The 26044-nt window shown below is 43.8% G+C and overlaps 1 protein-coding gene across 7 annotated transcripts in view; it reads left to right on the top strand.

Moving 5' to 3' along the window:
- The window catches only part of CPEB3 (cytoplasmic polyadenylation element binding protein 3), a 108608-nt gene that overhangs the window by 75293 nt on the left and 7271 nt on the right, over nucleotides 1-26044 (top strand). For all 7 annotated transcript variants that reach the window (XM_077258566.1, XM_077258565.1, XM_077258563.1 and 4 more), the window contains 3 exons: nucleotides 3581-3699; nucleotides 6865-6979; nucleotides 18470-18651. In XM_077258566.1, coding sequence (XP_077114681.1) covers nucleotides 3581-3699; nucleotides 6865-6979; nucleotides 18470-18651 — 416 coding nt within the window. The remainder of the gene's footprint in view (nucleotides 1-3580; nucleotides 3700-6864; nucleotides 6980-18469; nucleotides 18652-26044) is intronic.

Genomic DNA, 26044 nt, shown 5'->3' with positions numbered 1-26044 from the left:
AATTCTTCCTGTGTAGAGAAATGGATAAATCCAAAACCAAGCAATAGTCTTCAAATTTTTCTATAGCTAGATTTTCTTTTATTAGTTTAGTTTTGGTGAGTATTTTTTTTTGTTTGTTTTGTTACCGGTATATGCCCTCTCCAGCTAAGGGGAAAATCACACTATTTCTATAGAAACAACACATTTTGTGTAGGGGTTTTCCAGTTTTGGATCTCCTCTTCCATGGCTACCTTTTGCATAAAGCACAGTTTTATTTTTTCAAAATACCCTCCCGGGTCCAGATTGAAGTCTCTGCTGCTAGTCCTGTTGACTGTCATTGTCTGCAGCGCTGACATCAGGTTGACAGCACTGCAGCCAATCAGTGAGATAAGCAGCTCTGAGTGGCTTATGCAGCCACCAAGCTTAGTGATTGGCTGCAGCACTGTCAACTTGGAGTCAGCACTGCAGACAATAACAGACACAAGGAGCAGTGGCAGAGACTTGGTGCTGGACCCTGGGAGTTCATTTAGACATCAGTTTTTCCCATACACGTGCCATCTGTATTTTTCTCAGATGGTGCTCATACCTATATAGGGTAGATCACAAATCCGTTTTTTTTTTTCTTTCATTGGACCACGTGGTCTGTACAAAAGCATGGATACTTGTCACATCCAACTCCCCAATGCAAGTCTATGGATCAATCAAAGAAATCAGACAGTATTCGGATGTCATCCTTGTGCTATTTTGTTCACAGACCGGTTAATAGGAGATGTACAGCATACCGTGAACTGCAATATTGCTGTAAAAGTTAAAAACGTAAAGTACTTTAGCGGTTTTTGATCAAAGAGCGCAAAAGCCATCCAACCACGTCAAGGTGACCTTTGAATATGGATGGTCCCTAACCATTATATGTCCTACCCCTCCATGTGCCTGACCAGACTCGTGTGAATGGGGAGTGAAAAGGAAACCAGGCATGGTAAAGATGGAGGGGCCACATCCCCCTCCCCCTATATGTGCTACACATAGAAAAGAAAAATCTTGTATGTATATGTTGGTATTTTGGCCACATAGCGTATTGGTGCACCTGTGCATAAAGGTGTGCAGGTCCTATTTTTCTTTTTTGCATTTAATAAGAGCAGCTTGAAAAACCCTCTATCCATCCTTCCATCCGTCATCTATATATTAAAAACTGATAACCAAACTCTGATCAAAAACTCTAATGAAACGCAAACCTTTTTCTTTTTGCATAGAAGAAAAATCACTGACGTGTGACTGAACCCTTAGTCCCGGAAGGTGCTGCCTCCATAGATTGGATGTGTTCTTCCTACAGATGATAGATTGAGATCTGGGAAATTTTGAGCCCAAGGCATCACCTTGTCATGGTCCTCAAACCATTCCTGATCTATTTTTGCAGTGTAGTAGGAACATTATCTTGTTGAAAGAGGCAATTTTGCTGCCATAAAAGGGGTACTTGGGCTGGATAATGTTTAGGTAGGTGGTACGTGTCAAAGTAAGATCCACATGAATTTCAAGTCTCATAGTCGTACATTGCCCAGAGCACCCGACTACCTCTGCCGCGTTGCCCTCTTCTTATAGTCCATCCTGGCACCACCTCTTCGCATTCGCCCAGCCGACCTCCTGATGTAAGGGAACACATGATTCCCCAGGCTCCATGGTCCAGTACTGACGCTCAGGTTTGGGTGATGGGACTATGGTCACCATGAGCGCTCCGATCGGTCTACAGCTGCACAGCCCCATTCACAATGTATTCAGTGATGTGTTCTGTGTCCTGACGCCTTTCTTTGGTAGCCACAGTCATGTGGCTATTGGCCACCAGAGGAGTGGGTTTCAGCTGCCAAAAGTCTTGTGTACGAGCATTAATGCAGAAACAGCCAGGCATTGCACTTTAATTTAAGGGCACAGTCCTGCCCATGGGAAATCACCTGGACATGTAATAAGGGCTATCTTAGAGACCCTCTGTGTCTGTCCCTACACCGCTTAGGATCAGACCATATAGTGCTGCTGGGCGTATGGTAGCCATTGTCTGGATGTATCTTAATCGTGCATCCATGGGCCACGGGTGAAGATTTGGCCGGCCGCACCCGATGGTCTCTCTCATAGGGTACGTGCCCACGATTAGAAACCGTAGCATTTTGGACCCAGCGCATCTGCACTGTGTCCAAACCGCTGCGTTCTACGACACAAGTACGCTGGATGGGATTTATAGACCTCCCACGCTCACTGTGCTTCTATTTGACGCTGCGTAAACTCATCCACGCAGGTTTACGAGCCGCAGCATGTCAATTTCTGTTCCGGAGATGCCAAGGCTCATTACGGATCCCATGAAATTTACCATGTTTGTCTTCAATATGCAAAATTGTAGATTTATTTTCTGGCAATAATCAGTACTATTTGAGATGCATCATAATTTGAAAATAAGTGAGATAAATTTTCAGAAGGAATGAATATAACCTATTCCACATTCTTGGGGCTCGCGAAGATGACCAGCACAACATTGGATCGCACTCATACCAATGTTATGTTATTGGGTCACGCACATGTCCGATTTTTTTTTTTTCTTCCAGACAGCCGGTCCGGCGAAAAAATCTCTGCATGTCAGAGCTTGATCCATTGTTTGGCTCACACTCGACCTTGCAAGTCAATGAGTCTGTGGAAAACGTCAGATTGCACTTGGATTGCGTCTGAGTGCAGTCCGATTTCCATGGGCTGCCACAATGGAGAAGATGGAGACATTTTTCTCTCCCATCTTCTTACTTTAGAGAATGTGAGCACATTATAAGAGCGTCATTTACATAAACGAGACGATTCTCTCGTATGAGAATATATGGTTGTGTGACCCTAGCCTTAACCTGTAGAGCCTGTGATCCACCTAAAAGGGCACAACCATCATTAATTTTATTAACGTAACATAAGCCGAACCTGTCACACTTGGTGTCCGACCTGGAAGAGCTGAATGGGCTCAGGAGATTGATAATGTAGATTTGTGTTTAAAATATGTAAAATATCTTGTAAGTTATTTAATCAAATCTCTGCTCCTTTTGAGCTTCAGGAGTCCAGTAGGCGGTCCAAACTCTCCCTCTGACTGATAATCCTTGAGTAGGACCACCCACTGGACTCCTAATCCCAAAATCTGCAGCAATTTACATTTATAAAATTCATGTTATTCTGAATCCTCCCATAAAACTAAATATAAATTAGCGCAGTTTCTTCTGGATAATTGCAGCCTTGGGATTGCACAGCATTATCAAGGTGACCGATTCCCTTTAAAAATTCATAAGCTCTTTAAGTCGTCGGGTTTTCTTTTACAAAGTCTATTTCTTTTGCAAAATACTGCCGCAGTTCTGTATTCCCTGGAGGAAAAACTAAGAAATCAAAGGAGTCTTTATATTAAATGTTTAATGCTTTAATGCAATATATAGTGTGAAAAAATAGGTATTTCCTGCCCAAGGTTTAAAGGATTTGTTCCTCAGAGGGCAGCAGCGGCGATGCTTATGTGCTGGAAAATTGGATTGTTCTATTAATAGTGCCGTGTGGTTATGACGACCGGCCCTGACGTTGGCTGTTTTTGCTCTTTTTAAAGGTTATGCCTTCCTGCTCTTTCAAGAGGAAAGTTCTGTGCAAGCCCTGATAGATGCCTGCTTGGAGGAAGACGGCAAGTTGTACCTGTGTGTCTCCAGCCCCACCATCAAGGACAAACCCGTAAGCAACATCACCCACATTCATAGAGCGGACACATCTATTCCGACCCCCATTAGGCTCGTGAAAAGTTCTGAAACTCTTTTGGCAAAAAAAAAAAGGGGCATGTGAACAGGTCCTCCTACAACCTGATCACACTAGATTATATAATGGCAAAATGGACAGAGTCCTTCTTAGGGTGGTAATAACGTCTGATAGATTACTCTATATTCCCATTGTGTTATTATTTTGTCATTGACGCTAGTAGAGTCCCCGGCATATACCGTCAGTCCTGACCATAGGGCTCTATTCACCTGGCAGAGGTCAGTGTGGTCTCTTGTTCTCCATTTGGTTGGTCGTTGGTTGGGTATTCGGTAGAGTTGAGCAAAAAGGTTCACTTGACTCTGAGGTCCAGCCGGCACATCGGTAGTGTTTTCCCCTAGACAAGAGTCCTGTGACCCTCCTGCTTCCAGGGGCAACTGTTGCGCCTGTTTTGATTACTAGTCCTCTGTGACCTCATTAGGTTTGCAGCTCAACGCATGCATGCAAGGCTTGAAGGTTCTTGGGGATCTAGTCCGGTGGCCATGGACTGCTGAATTGGCCGCTTAACCAGAGTTCTGTGAATCTTTTTGGTTGGATCTAGTATACAGTGGCGCACATTGTACAATATGTCAGGACACATCGGAAAGCTGTTTTCTGGTCTTAAGCCAGTCCTTCAAAGGCCATTTTGCAAATAGGAGAGTGCTGGAGGAGAACCTGTAATTAGTAAGTGCCACTAAATCACGTACCCAAGACATTTGATAGGATGAACATAAAGTGGCCAACCCCCTATAAGACAGTTTGTAAATTCAGCTCGTTTATGGGGTTTTAGGGCTTGACTGACTGGACCATGTCTGAATGGGTCTTCACTTGTTTTCAGTCAGACATGGTCCAGTCAGTCAGACATGGTCCAGTCAGTCAGACATGGTCCAGTCAGTCAGACATGGTCCAGTCAGTCAGACATGGTCCAGTCAGTCAGACATGGTCCAGTCAGTCAGACATGGTCCAGTCAGTCAGACATGGTCCAGTCAGTCAGACATGGTCCAGTCAGTCAGACATGGTCCAGTCAGTCAGACATGGTCCAGTCAGTCAGACATGGTCCAGTCAGTCAGACATGGTCCAGTCAGTCAGACATGGTCCAGTCAGTCAGACATGGTCCAGTCAGTCAGACATGGTCCAGTCAGTCAGACATGGTCCAGTCAGTCAGACATGGTCCAGTCAGTCAGACATGGTCCAGTCAGTCAGACATGGTCCAGTCAGTCAGACATGGTCCAGTCAGTCAGACATGGTCCAGTCAGTCAGACATGGTCCAGTCAGTCAGACATGGTCCAGTCAGTCAGACATGGTCCAGTCAGTCAGACATGGTCCAGTCAGTCAGACATGGTCCAGTCAGTCAGACATGGTCCAGTCAGTCAGACATGGTCCAGTCAGTCAGACATGGTCCAGTCAGTCAGACATGGTCCAGTCAGTCAGACATGGTCCAGTCAGTCAGACATGGTCCAGTCAGTCAGACATGGTCCAGTCAGTCAGACATGGTCCAGTCAGTCAGACATGGTCCAGTCAGTCAGACATGGTCCAGTCAGTCAGACATGGTCCAGTCAGTCAGACATGGTCCAGTCAGTCAGACATGGTCCAGTCAGTCAGACATGGTCCAGTCAGTCAGACATGGTCCAGTCAGTCAGACATGGTCCAGTCAGTCAGACATGGTCCAGTCAGTCATGCACCACTGAAAATGGATTGGTTAAGTATACGTCATTTCTATGAATGACAAGGCATTGCAAGAATTCTGTTGGCGTTGATCTACCCCATGTAGCAAGACCTGTATGGCTGCTTGCCTACTTTATTTGTTTTTTTTACACAAATACCTGGTTGAAACAAAATATATATATATACACTAACTTCCGTAACGGAAATCCCGAGTCGCTGATTGGTCGCGCCCGGCGACCGGGCTGGCTTAGTCCGGCCACGGATTGGCCCTTCCCTACTCTCCTCAAGTCAGTACCCCCTCCCTACTCCCCTCCAGTCAGTGCCAGTGTGTCACCCCATCCTGGACCATCTTTTTAGTATTGATGCTGCCTATGCAGCATCAATAGTAAAAAGATATAATGTAAAAATAATAAAAAATTGTGCTATTCTCACCTTCCGACGTCCACCGATACGCGTGATGCTGCCGCCAGCTTCCGTTCCCAGTGATGCATTGCGAAATTACCCATATGACTTAGTGAGACCGCTAAGTCATCTGGGTAATTTCGCAATGCATCACTGGGAACGGAAGCTGGTGGCAGCATCGCGCGCATTGGGAGAGCTTCGGTGGACGCCGGAGGGTGAGTAACTATTCTTTATTTTCATTTTAATTTTTTTTTAACAGAGATATGGTGCCCACACTGCTATATACTACGTGGCCTGTGTTATATACTGTGTGGCCTGTTATATACTGCGTGGCCTGTGTTATATACTGCGTGGCCTGTGTTATATACTGCGTGGCTGTGCTAGGTGCGACGTACATACATGCACACATGGATACATATTCTACAATACCCGATGCGTTAGAATCGGGCCACCATTCTCTATCGCTCTCTCGCGAGAGATAGATATAATTTTTTTAAAGATATTTTACTTTTTTTTTTTTCGTACTACTACATATTAAATATTTAAACTGGGTCGTTTGCAGTTTTCACAGTGGCCACCAACTCTACATCCTGTTCTTTCAGGAATGCCACATGTACAATAGCAGCAGTAGAGTCGCACCCTATCTTTTGTATTTAAACAGCTAATGAGCATGTGCAGAGGTCATTGTGATAGGAAGGGGCAGGGTCAGCTGTGACATGGCCTATTGTGATTGGTGGATCCTGTGCTATCACTGTGTATAGAGGTGTTATCAGCAGTGGCAGGACTGACAGATAAGGAACCTGCTGAAAACTCTTCCTGAAAGGAATGTAAGTATGAGTCTAACAAAAAAGCTCCAGTAGCCAAGGTGAAAACTGCAAGACTATTAATTTTTAGGTTTTTTTTCTTTAATAAAGCTCGTGATAGGAAAACAAATCCAAAATGTTTTATAAAAATATATGTAACGTAAAAACCCGATTTAAACACTGATGATGGCTTCTAACGAGTCTTCGATTACAGCTTGGACATGCTTCTTCCATGCAGGTCCAGATTAGACCCTGGAATCTGAGTGACAGCGACTTTGTCATGGATGGCTCTCAACCTTTAGATCCAAGAAAAACCATATTTGTTGGAGGTGTTCCACGACCTTTGCGAGCTGGTAAGTAGAGCCTTGTATCTCACGTGTCCCGTTATAATTTCTATGTTGTCCTTTTACTGACCAGGTAGCCATTTTTTGAAAAGAACCTGAGGTGATGACTGCTGAACTTCCAAGAAGCCATCATACCTGGTCATGCTCTGATCAGTGGTTGGCAGAACCATTGCTGGTTTGGTCCCCAGATCCCCCAGAGCTTCACATTAGGAATCCTTAAATGTTTTCTGACTGTTAATAGTTTGCATCAACATCCCTGGGAAAGTCCTAGATGGATCCATCAGCAGCACCAACCGAGAGGACAGCGTTAAAGGCCTTTTCTCTTGGGCACCTGCATAAAAGATATGGATGTCTGTGGGACAAATTTGGGACATTTTTTAAATAAAATTGATTGATTCCTATCCCGTCCCACCCCATGTCACTATTGGGGTATGTCGAAATGCAGATAGCATTTTCTTTTTTTTGCTCAGAATCGTGGTAAAACTCTGTATTTTTTTTTATTTTTATCTAAATATTTCCTTATAACTCTGCTTCTATATGACAGTGGCCACATGTTGCAGGAAACATTTACACTAATCCTGGCTATAGATGAGAAGAAAAAAATGTTTTCCTGTCTTCCTGTTTGTCAGTCTTTGAGACTACAGGGAACATAAGAGATTTTATATATATATATATATATATATATATATATATATATATATATATATATATATTTATTATATTGCTACAGCTATGAAATACAAATATTAGTCTTATGGCCCATTTAGACTTTAGTGTATAAGAGTGTATGTGTATATGTGTGTGTGTGTGTATACAGTGGGGCAAAAAAGTATTTAGTCAGTCAGCAATAGTGCAAGTTTCACCACTTAAAAAGATGAGAGACGTCTGTAATTTACATCATAGGTAGACCTCAACTATGGGAGACACAGAAAAAAAAATCCAGAAAATCACATTGTCTGTTTTTTTATCATTTTATTTGCATATTATGGTGGAAAATAAGTATTTGGTCAGAAACAAAATTTCATCTCAATACTTTGTAATATATCCTTTGTTGGCAATGACAGAGGTCAAACGTTTTCTGTAAGTCTTCACAAGGTTGCCACACACTGTTGTTGGTATGTTGGCCCATTCCTCCATGCAGATCTCCTCTAGAGCAGTGATGTTTTTGGCTTTTCGCTTGGCAACACGGACTTTCAACTCCCTCCAAAGGTTTTCTATAGGGTTGAGATCTGGAGACTGGCTAGGCCACTGCAGGACCTTGAAATGCTTCTTACGAAGCCACTCCTTCGTTGCCCTGGCGGTGTGCTTTGGATCATTGTCATGTTGAAAGACCCAGCCACGTTTCATCTTCAATGCCCTTGCTGATGGAAGGAGGTTTGCACTCAAAATCTCACGATACATGGCCCCATTCATTCTTTCATGTACCCGGATTAGTCATCCTGGCCCCTTTGCAGAGAAACAGCCCCAAAGCATGATGTTTCCACCACCATGCTTTACAGTAGGTATGGTGTTGGATGGATGCAACTCAGTATTCTTTTTCCTCCAAACACGACAAGTTGTGTTTCTACCAAACAGTTCCAGTTTGGTTTCATCAGACCATAGGACATTCTCGCAAAACTCCTCTGGATCATCCAAATGCTCTCTAGCAAACTTCAGACGGGCCCGGACATGTACTGGCTTAAGCAGTGGGACACGTCTGGCACTGCAGGATCTGAGTCCATGGTGGCGTAGTGTGTTACTTATGGTAGGCCTTGTTACATTGGTCCCAGCTCTCTGCAGTTCATTCACTAGGTCCCCCCGCGTGGTTCTGGGATTTTCGCTCACCGTTCTTGTGATCATTCTGACCCCACGGGGTGGGATTTTGCGTGGAGCCCCAGATCAAGGGAGATTATCAGTGGTCTTGAATGTCTTCCATTTTCTAATTATTGCTCCCACTGTTGATTTCTTCACTCCAAGCTGGTTGGCTATTGCAGATTCAGTCTTCCCAGCCTGGTGCAGGGCTACAATTTTGTTTCTGGTGTCCTTTGACAGCTCTTTGGTCTTCACCATAGTGGAGTTTGGAGTCAGACTGTTTGAGGGTGTGCACAGGTGTCTTTTTATACTGATAACAAGTTTAAACAGGTGCCATTACTACAGGTAATGAGTGGAGGAAAGAGGAGACTCTTAAAGAAGAAGTTACAGGTCTGTGAGAGCCAGAAATCTTGATTGTTTGTTTCTGACCAAATACTTATTTTCCACCATAATATGCAAATAAAATGATAAAAAAACAGACAATGTGATTTTCTGGATTTTTTTTTCTCAGTTTGTCTCCCATAGTTGAGGTCTACCTATGATGTAAATTACAGACGCCTCTCATCTTTTTAAGTGGTGGAACTTGCACTATTGCTGAATGACTAAATACTTTTTTGCCCCACTGTATGTATGTATGTATGTGTATGTAAGTAATGACTGCGTTTGAAAGAGAAGGAAAAACGTCCGCAGCAAACCACAGGTCCGACCGAAAGTCAAACTTGACTGAGAGAGACCGTCGGACTCTAAAGCGAACTGTGAGAGAGGATCGCAAGATCACGGCTCCGAAAATCACTGCCGAGCTCAATGAACACCTACAGAACCCAGTTTCCATGAAAACTGTTCGTCGGGAGCTGCACAAATCTGGATTCCACGGAAGAGCTGCAATTAGAAAACCGCTGCTCTCAATGACAAATGTTTCCAAGCATTTAGAGTGGTGTAGAAAACTCCAGAATTGGTCCCTCGAGCAGTGGAAACATGTGATATTCTCAGACGAATCATCGTTTACCCTATTTCCGACCTCCGGCCGAGTGTACGTTTGGAGACAGCCGAAAGAAGCATTCCATCCAGACTGCCTTCTCCCAACCTTAAAACATGGTGGAGGTTCTGTGATGATCTGGGGTGCTATTTCGTGGAGATCCGCCGGGCCAATGATATCCCTTCATTGAAGAATTAACAGCCGAGATTATTTAGGCTTTTTGAGCGACCAATTGCATCCAATGGTTCAAGCACTGTTCCCGGAGGAGAACGCCATCTTTCAGGATGATAATGCAATAATTCATACAGCTAGAATCGTTAAAGCATGGCGCAAGGAACATTCTAATGAAGTTGAGCATCTCATCTGGCCCCCACAATCCCCAGACCTCAACATCATTGAGCATTTATGGTCGATTTTAGAGATTCAAGTTAGACGTCGTTTTCCGCCGCCATCGTCGCTCAAAGAACTGGAGGGTGTTTTAACTGCAGAATGGGTAAAATTCCTTTAGAAACAATTCACACCTTGTATGAATCCATACCTCAGAGAACTGAGGCTGTAATCGCTGCAAAAGGTGGACCTACACCAGATTAAACTAACACTTGATGATGTTTCCAGGTGTTTCCATTATTTTGTCCAACCCCTGTATGTATGTGTATGTACGTGTGTGTGTGTGTGTGTGTGTATATATATATATATATATATATATATATATATATATAATGTATGTATGTGTATAATAGCCAGTTTCCTACTCCACACTGATGAGGGGCAAATACCCCGAAACAGCTGTCTGTGGATGGATACCATGTTTTGGTATAGGTGGTATTCATTTATTGGATGCTGCCCTTCCCGTGGTTGTTCCTTCCCGGTGAAAGACCTGGCTATTCATTGCTTGCATTGAGAAACACGTGATGGTGTGGTGTCTCCGCGGCTTTTCTACATGCGCATGTGTGTGTATGTATGTATGTGTGTGTGTGTGTATATGTATGTATGTGTGTATATATATATATATATATATATATATATATATATATATATATATATATATATATATATATATATATATAGTCCCCGACTTACGACGTTGATCCGTTCTTACGCGGCGTCGTAAACCGAATTTCGATGTAAGTCGGACCATACGTTCATACAGTACTGTGCCATAATAACAGTACAGTACTGCAAAAACTTAGCCTATCCTAACACAGTACCCTACATAATTAGGGTGTTATGGCATGCAGGAGACTCGTTTTCCTCGTGCAACAGTAATGGACTCTATTATTCCACCGCTATATATATATATCTCATTTTCTTTTTCGATTGTCTCTCCCCTTCTTCCCAGAGCCATAACTTTTTTTATTTTTCTGTCAATATGGCCATGTGAGAGCTTGATTTTGCAGGACGAGTTGTACTTTTGAACGACACCATTGGTTTTAACATATTTTGTACTTAACCCCTTCCCGACATTTGACGTACTATCCCGTCGAGGTGGGGTGGGCCCGTATGACCGCCGACGGGATAGTACGTCATACGCGATCAGCGGCGCTCACGGGGGGAGCGCCGCCGATCGCGGCCCGGGTGTCAGCTGATTATCACAGCTGACATCCGGCACTATGTGCCAGGAGCGGTCACGGACCGCCCCCGGCACATTAACCCCCGGCACACCGCGATCAAACATGATCGCGATGTGCCGGCGGTGCAGGGAAGCATCGCGCAGGGAGGGGGCTCCCTGCGGGCTTCCCTGAGCCCCCCGCAGCAACGCGATGTGATCGCGTTGCTGCGAGGGTCTTACCTCCCTCCCTGCAGCTCCCAGACCCGGATCCAAGATGGCCGCGGATCCGGGTCCTGCAGGGAGGGAGGTGGCTTCACAGACGCCTGCTCAGAGCAGGCACTGTGAAGCAGCCTGCACTTTCCTCAGATCGGTGATCTGTCAGAGTGCTATGCAAACTGACAGATCACCGATCTGTATTGTCCCCCCCTGGGGCAAAGTAAAAAAGTTAAAAAAAATTTTTTCCAAATGTGTAAAAAAAAAAAAAAAAAAAATATTCCAAAATAATGAAAAAAAAAAAAAATATTATTCCCATAAATACATTTCTTTATCTAAATAAAATAAAAAAAACAATAAAAGTACACATATTTAGTATCGCCGCGTCCGTAACGACCCAACCTATAAAACTGGCCCACTAGTTAACCCCTTCAGTAAACACCGTAAGAAAAAAAAAAAAAAAACGAGGCAAAAAACAACGCTTTATTACCATACCGCCGAACAAAAAGTGGAATAACACGCGATCAAAAAGACGGATATAAATAACCATGGTACCGCTGAAAACGTCATCTTGTCCCACAAAAAACGAGCCGCCATACAGCATCATCAGCAAAAAAATAAAAAAGTTATAGTCCTGAGAATAAAGCGATACCAAAATAATTATTTTTTCTATAAAATAGTTTTTATCGTATAAAAGCGCCAAAACATAAAAAAATTATATAAATGAGATATCGCTGTAATCGTACTGACCCGACGAATAAAACTGCTTTATCAATTTTACCAAACGCGGAACGGTATAAACGCCTCTCCCAAAAGAAATTCATGAATAGCTGGTTTTTGGTCATTCTGCCTCACAAAAATCGGAATAAAAAGTGATCAAAAATGGTCACGTGTCCGAAAATGTTACCAATAAAAACGTCAACTCGTCCCACAAAAAACAAGACCTCACATGACTCTGTGGACCAAAATGTGGAAAAATTATAGGTCTCAAAATGTGGAGACGCAAAAACTTTTTTGCTATAAAAAGCGTCTTTTAGGCTGGTTTCACACTTGCGTTTTTATCTGCATGCGTTTTTTTAAAAAACGCATGTGTGAAAAAACGCATGTAAACGTGGTAAAACGCATGCGTTTTTAGACGCATGCGTTTTTATAGAAAAACACAAGAAAACAAACAAACAAAAAAAACCCTACCCCTAACCCTACCCCTAACCTGAAATACGTGGCACTAAAATATACGTTTATATACGTATATAAGTGCCACGATATTTCAGTGGCCACGTATATAAGTGCCACGTATATAAGTGCCACGTATATAAGTGCCACGTATATAAGTGCCACGTATATAAGTGCCACGTATATAAGTGCCACGTACTTAAGTGCCACGTACTTAAGTGCCACGTACTTAAGTGCCACGTACTTAAGTGCCACGTACTTAAGTGCCACGTACTTAAGTGCCACGTACTTAAGTGCCACGTACTTAAGTGCCACGTACTTAAGTGCCACGTATTTACGTGCCACGATATTTCAGTGCCACGTATAACCACATAGTTATAGTATTTATAGTACGTGGCACTGAAATACGTGGCACTGAAATATCGTGGCACTGAAACACGTGGCACTGAAACACGTGGCACTTAAACACGTGGCACTTAAATACGTGGCACTTAAATATGTGGCACTTAAATACGTGGCACTTATGACTGTCAGAAAATGTTCATTAAACGGTTAGAGGTGAGGTTAGGGGTAGGGTTAGGGTTACCGTTGGGATTAGGGTTAGGGGTGTGTTTGGATTAGGGTTTCAGGTAGAATTGGGGAGTTTCCACTGTTCAGGCACATCAGGGGCTCTCCAAACGCGACATGGCGTCCGATCTCAATTCCAGCCAATTCTGCGTTGAAAAAGTAAAACAGTGCTCCTTCCCTTCCGAGCTCTCCCGTGCGTCCAAAAAGGGGTTTACCCCAACATATGGGTTATCAGCGTACTCGGGACAAATTGAACAACAACTTCTGCGGTCCAAGTTCTCTTGTTATCCTTGGGAAAATAAAAATTTGGGGGGCTAAAAATCATTTTTGTGGGAAAAAAATATGTTTTATTTTCACGGCTCTGCGTTGTAAACTGTAGTGAAACACTTGGGGGTTCAAAGTTCTCACAACACATCTAAGTTCTCACAACACATCTAGATAAGTTCCTTGGGAGGTCTAGTTTCCAATATGGGGTCACTTGTGGGGGGGTTGTACTGTTTGGGTACATCAGGGGCTCTGCAAATGCAACGTGACGCCTGCAGACCAATCCATTTAAGTCTGCATTCCAAATGGCGCTCCTTCCCTTCCGAGCTCTGTCATGTGCCCAAACAGTGGTTACCCCCCACATAGGGGGTATCAGCGTACTCAGGACAAATTGGACAACAACTTGTAGGGTCCAATTTATTCTGTTACCCTTGTAAAAATACAAAGCTGGGGGCTAAAAAATCATTTTTGTGAAAAAAAAAAGAATTTTTATTTTCACGGCTTTGCGTTACAAACTGTAGTGAAACACTTGGGGGTTCAAAGTTCTCACAACACATCTAGATAAGTTCCTTGGGAGGTCTAGTTTCCAATATGGGGTCACTTGTGGGGGGTTTGTACTGTTTGGGTACATCAGGGGCTCTGCAAATGCAACGTGACGCCTGCAGACCAATCCATTTAAGTCTGCATTCCAAATGGTGCTCCTTCCCTTCCGAGCTCTGTCATGTGCCCAAACAGTGGTTACCCCCCACATAGGGGGTATCAGCGTACTCAGGACAAATTGGACAACAACTTGTAGGGTCCAATTTATTCTGTTACCCTTGTAAAAATACAAAGCTGGGGGCTAAAAAATCATTTTTGTGAAAAAAAAAAGAATTTTTATTTTCACGGCTTTGCGTTACAAACTGTAGTGAAACACTTGGGGGTTCAAAGTTCTCACAACACATCTAGATAAGTTCCTTGGGAGGTCTAGTTTCCAATATGGGGTCACTTGTGGGGGGTTTGTACTGTTTGGGTACATCAGGGGCTCTGCAAATGCAACGTGACGCCTGCAGACCAATCCATTTAAGTCTGCATTCCAAATGGCGCTCCTTCCCTTCCGAGCTCTGTCATGCGCCCAAACAGTGGTTACCCTCCATATATGGGGTATCAGCGTACTCAGGACAAATTGGACAACAACTTTTGGGGTCCAGTTTATTCTGTTACTCTTGTAAAAATACAAAAGCTGGGGGCTAAAAAATCATTTTTGTGAAAAAAAAAAAGAATTTTTATTTTCACGGCTCTGCGTTATAATCTGTAGTGAAACACTTGGGGGTGCAAAGCTCTCAAAACACATCTAGATAAGTTCCTTAGGGGGTCTAATTTCCAAAATGGTGTCATTTGTGGGGGGTTTCAATGTTTAGGCACATCAGGGGCTCTCCAAACGCAACATGGCGTCCCATCTCAATTCCAGTCAATTTTGCATTGAAAAGTCAAATGGCGCTCCTTCCCTTCCAAGCTCTGCCATGCGCCCAAACAGTGGTTTACCCCAACATATGGGGTATCTGCGTACTCAGGACAAATTGCACAACATTTTTTGGGGACCAATTTCTTCTCTTACCCTTGGGAAAATAAAAAATTGGGGGCGAAAAGATCATTTTTGTGAAAAAATATGATTTTTTATTTTTACGGCTCTGCATTATAAACTTCTGTGAAGCACTTGGTGGGTCAAAGTGCTCACCACACATCTAGATAAGTTCCTTAGGGGGTCTACTTTCCAAAATGGTGTCACTTGTAGGGGGTTTCAATGTTTAGGCACATCAGGGGCTCTCCAAACGCAACATGGCGTCCCATCTCAATTCCAGTCAATTTTGCATTGAAAAGTCAAATGGCGCTCCTTCCCTTCCAAGCTCTGCCATGCGCCCAAACAGTGGTTTACCCCAACATATGGGGTATCTGCGTACTCAGGACAAATTGCACAACATTTTTTGGGGACCAATTTCTTCTCTTACCCTTGGGAAAATAAAAAATTGGGGGCGAAAAGATCATTTTTGTGAAAAAATATGATTTTTTATTTTTACGGCTCTGCATTATAAACTTCTGTGAAGCACTTGGTGGGTCAAAGTGCTCACCACACATCTAGATAAGTTCCTTAGGGGGTCTACTTTCCAAAATGGTGTCACTTGTAGGGGGTTTCAATGTTTAGGCACATCAGGGGCTCTCCAAACGCAACATGGCGTCCCATCTCAATTCCAGTAAATTTTGCATTGAAAAGTCAAATGGCGCTCCTTCCCTTCCAAGCTCTGCCATGCGCCCAAACAATGGTTTACACCCACATATGGGGTATCAGCGTACTCAGGACAAATTGTACAACAACTTTTGCAGTCTATTTTCTCCTGTTACCCTTGGTAAAATAAAACAAATTGGAGCTGAAATAAATTTTGTGTGAAAAAAAATTAAATGTTCATTTTTATTTAAACATTCCAAAAATTCCTGTGAAACACCTGAAGGGTTAATAAACTTCTTGAGTGTGGTTTTGAGCACCTTGAGGGGTGCAGTTTTTAGAATGGTGTCACACTTGGGTATTTTCTATCATACAGACCCCTCAAAATGACTTCAAATGAGATGTGGTCCCTAAAAAAAAATGGTGTTGTAAAAATGAGAAATTTCTGGTCAACTTTTAACCCTTATAACTCCCTAACAAAAAAAAATTTTGGTTCCAAAATTGTGCTGATGTAAAGTAGACATGTGGGAAATGTTACTTATTAAGTATTTTGCGTGACATATGTCTGTGATTTAAGGGCATAAAAATTCAAAGTTGGAAAATTGCAAAATTTTCAAAATTTTCGCCAAATTTCCGTTTTTTTCACAAATAAACGCAAGTTATATCGAAGAAATTTTACCACTATCATGAAGTACAATATGTCACAAGAAAACAATCTCAGAATCGCCAAGATCCGTTGAAGCGTTCCAGAGTTATAACCTCCTAAAGGGACAGTGGTCAGAATTGTAAAAATTGGCCCGGTCATTAACGTGCAAACCACCCTTGGGGGTGAAGGGGTTAAAAATGGAAAAGAAAATCCAAGTGTGGTGAAATTGCAAAAAAAAGTGCAATTCTACAGTTGTCTTTTGGTTGTGGTTTTTTTTTTTACCATGTTCACTAAATGCTTAAACTGACCTGCCATTACGATTCTCCAGGTCATTACGAGTTCCTAGACACCAAACATATCTAGGCTCTTTTTTATTAAAGTGGTTGGGAAAAAAAAACCAACTTTGGTAAAAAAAATTTTTTTTTTTTTTAAAAAAGGCCCCATTTTCCGAGACCTGGGTACGGGCTGAAGTTTTTATTGATACCATTTTGGTGCAGATATGTTCTTTTGATCGCTCTTTATCGCATTTTATTGCAATGTAGCGGCGACCAAAAAAAAAACGTTTTATATTTTTTTTCTTGTTACTTTGTTTAGAGATCAGGTTAATTCTTTTATTATATTGATAGATCGGGCGATTCTGAATGCAGCAATACCAAATGTGTAGATTTTTTTTATTTTTTTTATTGCTTTATTGTGAATGGGGTTAAAGGGGGGGGGGGTGACTTGAAAATATATATATATATATATATTTTTTTTTTTTTTTTTTTTTAAAAACCTCTTTTTTTTGCAGATCGCCTGTATGTAGCAGAAATGCTCACTTGCTATGAGCCTCGACCACCGGGCGGCGCTCATATCAATCCAGCTATGATAATGATAGAGGTCTACTGGAGTCCTCTGATTGTCATGCCAACCCATCGGTGACCCGTGATCATGTGACTGGGTCACCGATGGGAGGGATTTCCAGTGCTCTTCCGAAGAGATTGACAGTGGCATTTAACAGGTTAACAGCCTGGGAATACACCATCTTTTGTTCTAAAAAATGGATGTGCCGTTCCTCTGTTATTCCTACAGGAAATGGATGAATACATTGACAACAGGGTGTTACCATTCTCCTTGTTAAAGGGGTGTGTCCCCTCAGGGGTGTGGACACTGACGCTGTCCAATCAGTCCTGCCGGAAGGTGAAGGGACATCCCCCCCCCCCACTAACTGATAGCACCCATTGGCCAATATATAGGAGCGGCGCACTGCATTCTCAGAAGAACTGCTGATACAAGGGGCTCCGCTTCTTGCATCTTGATATTCTTTTATTTTACTACTTTGGCCGCTTCTCCACCTATCTGGCCAAACACAACCTTCTCCCGCTCCGCAGCGCAGAGTTTACAATATTAGTCATTACAGGTGTCTGGGGAGTAATAACGGCTAAATGTAAAAATCAACAAAACTGCGTTTTCGCTATGAACTCGCTTCATATCCTGCCTCATTTATCCTTGGCAGGCGGTGAGGATTGTTTTCTGTCATTATTGCTGTAGCAATAAAAATCCTGAATTTGGTAATGGCAGGCGGCAAACGTCTTTGATTACATGAGCGCTCGGCTGCTGGGGCGGAGGCACCAATGAATTCCACCGGACAGCCGCGTATTACCCGATGGTCTGCAAAAGTCATGGCAGGCTGGGTATGGTAGTTTCAGCTGGAAATTTTGCCAGTTGCCGTGTAAAAAATAAAATAAAAAATCAGATTTTTATAATTTTTTGCATCAGTCTCAGAAACCGCTCCACCTTGCAGTTATTTTTTTTGAACCATTACACCTGTAGCGCAGTACTTGCCCATTTCCACTAGAGGTCACTAAAGTTTGTCCTCCACTGAGTGCCGTTTCTTACCCGATCATTGGGATCTGCTGTGCGAATCCTCTAAATTAGTGTTCCCCAACTCCGGTCCTCAAGAGCCACCAACAGGTCATGTTTTCAGGATTTCCATAGTATAGGAAATCCTGAAAATATGACCCGTTGGTGGCTCTTGAGGACCGGAGTTGGGGAACACTGCTCTAAATGATGGTCCATCTTGGTATATTTAGGATAGATCAGCCATGGTATATCATTTTTATTTCTTTTCTTTTCTTTAGTCGAGTTGGCTATGATCATGGATCGCCTGTACGGTGGCGTGTGCTATGCTGGCATCGATACTGATCCTGAATTGAAATACCCAAAAGGTGCCGGGCGGGTGGCATTTTCAAATCAACAAAGCTACATCGCCGCGATCAGCGCTCGCTTTGTTCAGCTGCAACACAATGATATCGACAAAAGGGTAAGCCAGATTCCTTACTACGGGTTAGCGATAGAACTACAGTATTATACTCCTGTCAGGGGAGTCAATAGGCCATAACATACAAGTACGGTATTATATTTACAGTTTTATATTCATATCTAACCTATTGACTTCCTACATATGGTGATATGGGTGTGTGTATGTATGTATGTATGTATATATATATATATATATATATATATATATATATATATATATATATATATATATATTTGGGAACCCCTATTAAAATTAAGCTTAATGTTTTATAAAAGAAATTTTTTTTTTTTCTTTTGCAACAGCTATTTCAGTTTAATAATAGTAATAATAATAATTTTTATTTATATAGCGCCAACATATTCAGCAGCGCTTTACAACTTATAGAGGGGACTTGTACAGACAATAGACATTACAGCAGAACAGAAATCACAGTTCAAAATAGATACCAGGAGGAATGAGGGCCCTGCTCGCAAGCTTACAAACTATGAGGAAAAGGGGAGACACGAGAGGTGGATGGTAACAATTGCTTTAGTTATTTGGACCAGCCATAGTGTAAGGCTCGGGTGTTCATGTAAAGCTGCATGAACCAGTTAACTGCCTAAGTATGTAGCAGTACAGACACAGAGGGCTATTAACTGCATAAAGTGTATGAGAACATGATGCGAGGAACCTGATTGTTTTTTTTTTTTTTGTTTTTTATTTTAATTAGGCCACACAGGGATAGTTAGGTTAATGCGTTGAGGCGGTAGGCCAGTCTGAATAAATGCGTTTTTAGGGCACGCTTAAAACTGTGGGGATTGGGAATTAATCATATTAACCTAGGTAGTGCATTCCAAAGAATCGGCGCAGCACGTGTAAAGTCTTGGAGACGGGAGTGGGAGGTTCTGATTATCGAGGATGCTAACCTGAGGTCATTAGCGGAGCGGAGGGCACGGGTAGGGTGGTAGACTGAGACCAGAGAGGAGATGTAGGGTGGTGCTGAGCCATGGAGTGCTTTGTGGATGAGGGTAGTAGTTTTGTACTGGATTCTGGAGTAGATGGGTAGCCAGTGTAATGACTGGCACAAGGTAGAGGCATCGGTGTATGTAGTTTCATATATCTAATAACTGTTGGACACAGTAATGTTTCTGCCTTGAAATGAGGTTTATTGTACTAACAGAAAATGTGCAATCTGCATTCAAACAAAATTTGACAGGTGCATAAGTATGGGCACCTCACCAGAAAAGTGACATTAATATTTAGTAGATTCTCTTTTTGCAAAAATAACAGCCTCTAGTCGCTTCCTGTAGCTTTTAATGAGTTCCTGGATCCTGGATGAAGGTATTTTTGACCATTCCTCTTTACAAAACAATTCCAGTTCAGTTAAGTTTGATGGTCGCCGAGCATGGACAGCCCTCTTCAAATGATCCCACAGATGTTCAATGATATTCAGGTCTGGGGACTGGGATGGCCATTCCAGAACAGTGTAATTGTTCCTCTGCATGAATGCCTGAGTAGATTTGGAGCGGTGTTTTGGATCATTGTCTTGCTGAAAGATCCATCCCCTGCGTAACTTCAACTTTGTCACTGATTCATGAACATTATTGTCAAGAATCTGCTGATACTGAGAGGAATCCATGCGTCCCTCAACTTTAACAAGATTCCCGCTGCTGGCATTGGCCACACAGCCCCAAAGCATGATGGAACCTCCACCAAATTTTACTGTGGGTAGCGTGTGTTTTTCTTGGAATGCTGTGTTTTTTTGCCGCCATGCATAACGCCTTTTTGTATGACCAAACAACTCAATCTTGGTTTCATCAGTCCACAGGACCTTCTTCCAAAAAGAAATTGGCTTCTCCAAATGTGCTTTTGCATACCTCAGCCGACTCTGTTTGTGGCGTGCTTGCAGAAACGGCTTCTTTCGCATCACTCTCCCATACAGCTTCTCCTTGTGCAAAGTGCGTTGTATAGTTGACCAATGCACAGTGACACCATCTGCAGCAAGTTGATGCTGCAGCTCTCTGGAGGTGGTCTGAGGATTGTCCTTGACTGATCTCACCATTATTCTTCTCTGCCTTTCTGATGTTTTTCTTGGCCTGCCACTTCTGGCCTTAACAAGAACTGTACCTGTGTTCTTCCATTTCCTTACTATGTTCCTCACAGTGGAAATTGACAGGTTAAATCTCTGAGACAGCTTTTTGTATCCTTCCCCTGAACAACTATGTTGAATAATCTTTGTTTTCAGATCATTTAACAGTTGTTTTGAGGAGCCCATGATGCCACTCTTCAGAGGAGATTCAAACAGGAGAACAACTTGCAAGTGGCCACTTTAAGTAGCTTTTCTCAGGATTGCATACACCTGGCTATGAAGTTCTAAGCTCGATGAGGTTACAAAACCAAAAAAAGTGCTTTAGTAAGTCAGTAAAAAGTAGGTAGGAGTATTTAAAACAAGAAAATGATAAGGGTGCCCATACTTATGCACCTGTCAAATTTTGTTTGAATGCAGATTGCACATTTTCTGTTAGTACAATAAACCTCATTTCAAGGCAGAAACATTACTGTGTCCAACAGTTATTAGATATATGAAACTGAAATAGCTGTTGCAAAAAAAAACCCAATTTTTATAAAACATTAAGCTTAAGATTAATAGGGGCGCCCAAACTTTTTCATATAACTGTGTGTGTGTGTGTGTGTATATATATATATATATATATATAGATAGATAGATAGATAGATAGATACATACTAGGGGCGATCCAAAAGTAACGATAATCAATACTAAACACAATGAATATAGTAAAAAAAAATATATATATTTTTCTACCTAGTCTCCTAACAAGTCTATACATTTAGTCCATCTCTTTTCTAAACTTAGAATTCCCTTTGAAAAAATTTTTTGATCTTGACCCTCACAAAAATCCCCAACAGCGGTTATCACGTCGCTATTGTCGTCAAATTTCTTGCCCCGGAGGTGTTCCTTGAGCCGAGGAAAGAGAAAGAAGTCACTGGGGGCTAGATCTGGCGAATAGGGGGGGTGTTCCACCAGTTCAAAGCCCGCTTCTTGAATGGTAGCCATGGCAACTGCAGCTTTGTGAGCCGGCGCGTTATCTTGGTGAAACAGCACTCCAGCCCGCAGTTTGCCGCGCCTTTTCCCCTTGATAGCCTCTCGCCATCTTCTTATTTGTTCTGCGTAGTAGGAGTCCGTAATAGTGGCTCCCTTCTCCAAATAGTCCACCATAATAATTCCTTCAGCGTCCCAAAAAACGGACGCCATAACCTTCCCTGCTGAGCTTGACACTTTGAATTTCTTCGGCGTCAGTTCATCGGATCGTTTCCATGTCATCGATTGTTGTTTAGTTTCGGGATCAAAGTGGTGGATCCAGGTCTCGTCCGTGGTCAAAAAATGTGACAAAAAATTTTCCTTGTCTGCTTGGAACTTTTCGAGATTTGCTATTGAAATGTCAACTCGTTTCTTCTTTTGCTCGTCGGTTAACATTTTTGGCACCCAACGCGCGGAGACCTTTCTCATATGCAATTCTTTTGCAAGGATTCTTTGAATACTGCCATATGAGATCCCTGTGACCTCAGCTACATGCCTGATAGTCACTCTTCGATCTGCCAATACAACTTCTTCAACTTTTTTCACGTTTTCTTCATTGAGGTACGTGGATGGGCGTCCTTCACGATGTTCATCTTCCATCGATGTTCTTCCCAGCTTAAATTCCTTGGCCCAGCGTGCAACTGTGGAATATGGAGGAGAAGAGTCCCCCAATGTTTCCACCAAGTCGCTGTGTATGTCTTTGGTAGTCATTTTTTTTCAAGCGGAGGTATTTGATGACTGCTCTGAGCTCGTTTTTTTCCAATTTGATGTTCACTCCTCGGCAGTTCATATTCAAATGAATGTAGCTCCCGGGAATCGTGGTCTATTTAAGTGATTTTTTTTTTCCCTGGACTAGTGGGTACCTAAGAGAGAAGAAAACATTTTATTTTAATTTCTGTGTGCAATAGTAATAACCGATTATCATTACTTTTGGATCGCCCCTCGTGGATAGCTATATATATATTAGCTATTGAACACGTTCTACGCCCGGGTGGCGAGCATTTATATTGGTATATGGTCTCCATCCTGGTATGTGTTGCTTCCATCCTGCGCCCTAATCTTGTCATGTGCTGCTACCATCTTGCGCCCCCATCCTGTCATGTGCAGCCCCCATCCTGTTTTGTGTGCCTCCATCTTGTGATGTGCTACTGTCTTCCTGAGCACTCATCCTGTCACGTGCTCCCATCCTGTACCCCAATCCTGTCATGTGGTGGTCCCATCCTGTACCCCAATCCTGTCATGTGCTGCTCCCATCCTACCCCCCCGTTCTGTCATGTGCTGCTCCCATCCTGTGCCCCCATTCTGTCATGTGGTACTCCCATCCTACGCCCCAGTTCTGTCATGTGCTGCTACCATCCTGCGGCCTCATTCTGACATGTGCTGCACCCATCCTGCGCCTCCATTCTGTCATTTGCTGCTCCCATCCTGCGCCCCCGTTCTGTCATGTGCTGCTGCCATCCTGCGCCCCCATTCTGTCATGTGCTGCTACCATCCTGCGGCCCCATTCTGTCATGTGCTGCTGCCATCCTGCGCCCCCATTCTGTCATGTGCTGCTCCCATCCTGAGCCCCAATTCTGTCATATGCTGCTGCCATCCTGCGGCCCCATTCTGTCATGTGCTGCTCCCATCCTACCCCCCCGTTCTGTCATGTGCTGCTCCCATCTTGAGCCCCCATTCTGTCATGTACTGCTCCCATTCTACGCCCCAGTTCTGTCATGTGCTGCTGCCATCCTGCACCCCCGTTCTGTCATGTGCTGCCCTATTCTATCATGTGCTGCTCTATTCTGTCATGTGCTGCTCTATTCTGTCATGTGCTGCTCCCATCCTACCCTCCCGTTCTGTCATGTGCTGCTCCCATCCTGTGCCCCCATGCTGTCATGTGCTGCTCCCATCCTACCCCCCAGTTCTGTCATGTGCTGCTACCATCCTGCGGCCCCATTCTGACATGTGCTGCACCCATCCTGCGCCTCCATTCTGTCATTTGCTGCTCCCATCCTGCGCCCCCATTCTGTCATGTGCTGCTACCATCCTGCGGCCCCATTCTGTCATGTGCTGCTGCCATCCTGCGGCCCCATTCTGTCATGTGCTGCTGCCATCCTGCGCCCCCATTCTGTCATGTGCTGCTCCCATCCTACCCCCCCGTTCTGTCATGTGCTGCTCCCATCTTGAGCCCCCATTCTGTCATGTACTGCTCCCATTCTACGCCCCAGTTCTGTCATGTGCTGCTGCCATCCTGCACCCCCGTTCTGTCATGTGCTGCCCTATTCTATCATGTGCTGCTCTATTCTGTCATGTGCTGCTCCCATCCTGCGCCACAGTTCTGTAATGTGCTGCTCCCATCCTTCGCCACCGTTCTGTAATTTGCTGCTCCCATCCATATGCCCCATACGCTGCTCCATAAAGGTTGATGGCCCCCATAAGATGCTCCATAGTATATGCCTCATATGCTGCTCCATTATGGTTGATGGCCCCCATAAGATGCTCCATAGTATTATATGCCCTGTATGCTGGTGCAATAAAAAAAACAAAAAAACATTCAGCTATCGTCGCTGGGCGCCGAGTGCTAGGGGCCTGAGCAGGCGGTGATACCGGCGCGCTGTGGGGGTCAGGTGCCGGAGTCGCCGCTAGCTCAGGCCCCCGGCACTTGCTATAGTCACCTGGCCCTGATCCACTGCTGCGTGCTGCTCCGTCTTCCGGGTCCTCTGGCTGTGACTGTTCAGTCAGAGGGCGGTGCGCATTAAGCACGTCATCGCGCCCTCTGAACTGAACGTCTCAGGCAGAGGATGTGGAGGACGGAGCAGCGCGCATCGGTGGAACGGGACAGGTGAATATAGCATACTCACCCTCCTGGCACGTCCCTGCTTCTCCGTTGGAGATCACGGTGTGCGTTCAGTGCTTACGCATACTGCGATCTCCTGGGATCGTCACCCTGTGGGGTAAAGGCTTCGGACAGAGTGACGCTCCCAGCGTTATATTATAGACAGACAGACACACACAGACAGACAGACAGACAGACAGACAGACACACAGACACACAGACAGACAGACAGACAGACCAAAAGTTTGGACACACCTTGTCATAACTGAAATTGTCTTATATTCTAGGTTCCTCAAAGTACCCACCTTTTGCTTTGATGACTGCTTTGCACATATATATATATATATATATATATATATATCTCTGCTTATAGGAGCATAACACAGTAGATGAGCGACTGTATATAAGTATATATTGCCACATGGGTATGGGTATAATAGATGCGAGTATAATGGCCGTAGAGATGACTACAATACAGTAGGAATATTCTGTAGGATTCCCTAGCAACCAGGTAACCCCCATGTAATCAAGCTGGCTAGTAAATGTAAATCATTCAGCTGCGGTGATGAAAACTAAATCTCGGAACACTAACAAATACTCGGAGACCACCCGAGCGTGCTTGGCAAATCCCGGGCAACGAGTGTACTCGCTCATCACTATACAGGACCACTAGGGGTGAGAGCAATGGCAAAATGCAAAAGTGACCAAAACAGTCAAAAAGGATGAGAACAGAGAAATGGTCTGTGGTCACCCCCTGAAGAACCACTTCTTTTTATAGGGGTTGTCTTGCCTATCATTGCTACCTGTTGTCTGTTCCATTTGCACAACAGCAGGAGAAATTGATTCATGTGTATATATAGATAGATAGATATAGGAATTTTAGCCTATTCTGCAGTTAAAGGGCCACTGTCACCCCCCTCCAGCCGTTATGAACTAAAAGAGCCACCTTGTGCAGCAGTAATGCTGCAGTCTAACAAGGTGGCTCTTTTAGTTTTTGATTCATTTATTACCTCAATAAAGCGTTTTGAAAATTGTCCACAAAGACCAGATATTGTACCTGGAGGCGGTCCTAAGCGTCCTGTATGAATCCCCCAACGGCCGTCACTCTTCTCTTCAGGGGCGATGGTACCCGCTCCCTTCGCGGTGTTTCTTCTTAAATCCGGCGCCTGCGCTGTGCGTGCCTGCCTGGGGCCTGCGCAGTGTTCATTGTGAGTCACACTCAGACGCAGGGTGCTTGACTGCGCCTGTGCGGAGGTGCGGCCACCCTGTTGCTGAATACAGCAAGCCTCTGCCGTCTGTTCTGCACCAGCTGCAGGAAAACTACATTTCCCAGCGTCCCCCGATAGACCTGGCAGTCAGGGCATGCTGGGAGTTGTAGTTTTCCAGCTGCTAGAGCGCAGTGACGTCCATGGAGCCTGTACAGCGCTGGATAACACCGCACCGCGCCCGGAGGAGCCTGAAGACAGCGGCCACCACTGGGGTAACAGCTCTGCCGC

This window comes from Ranitomeya variabilis, chromosome 4 (genome assembly GCF_051348905.1).
Source record: "Ranitomeya variabilis isolate aRanVar5 chromosome 4, aRanVar5.hap1, whole genome shotgun sequence".
NCBI classification, from domain to species: domain Eukaryota; kingdom Metazoa; phylum Chordata; class Amphibia; order Anura; family Dendrobatidae; genus Ranitomeya; species Ranitomeya variabilis.
This window is presented reverse-complemented; position numbering and strand designations above follow the sequence as displayed.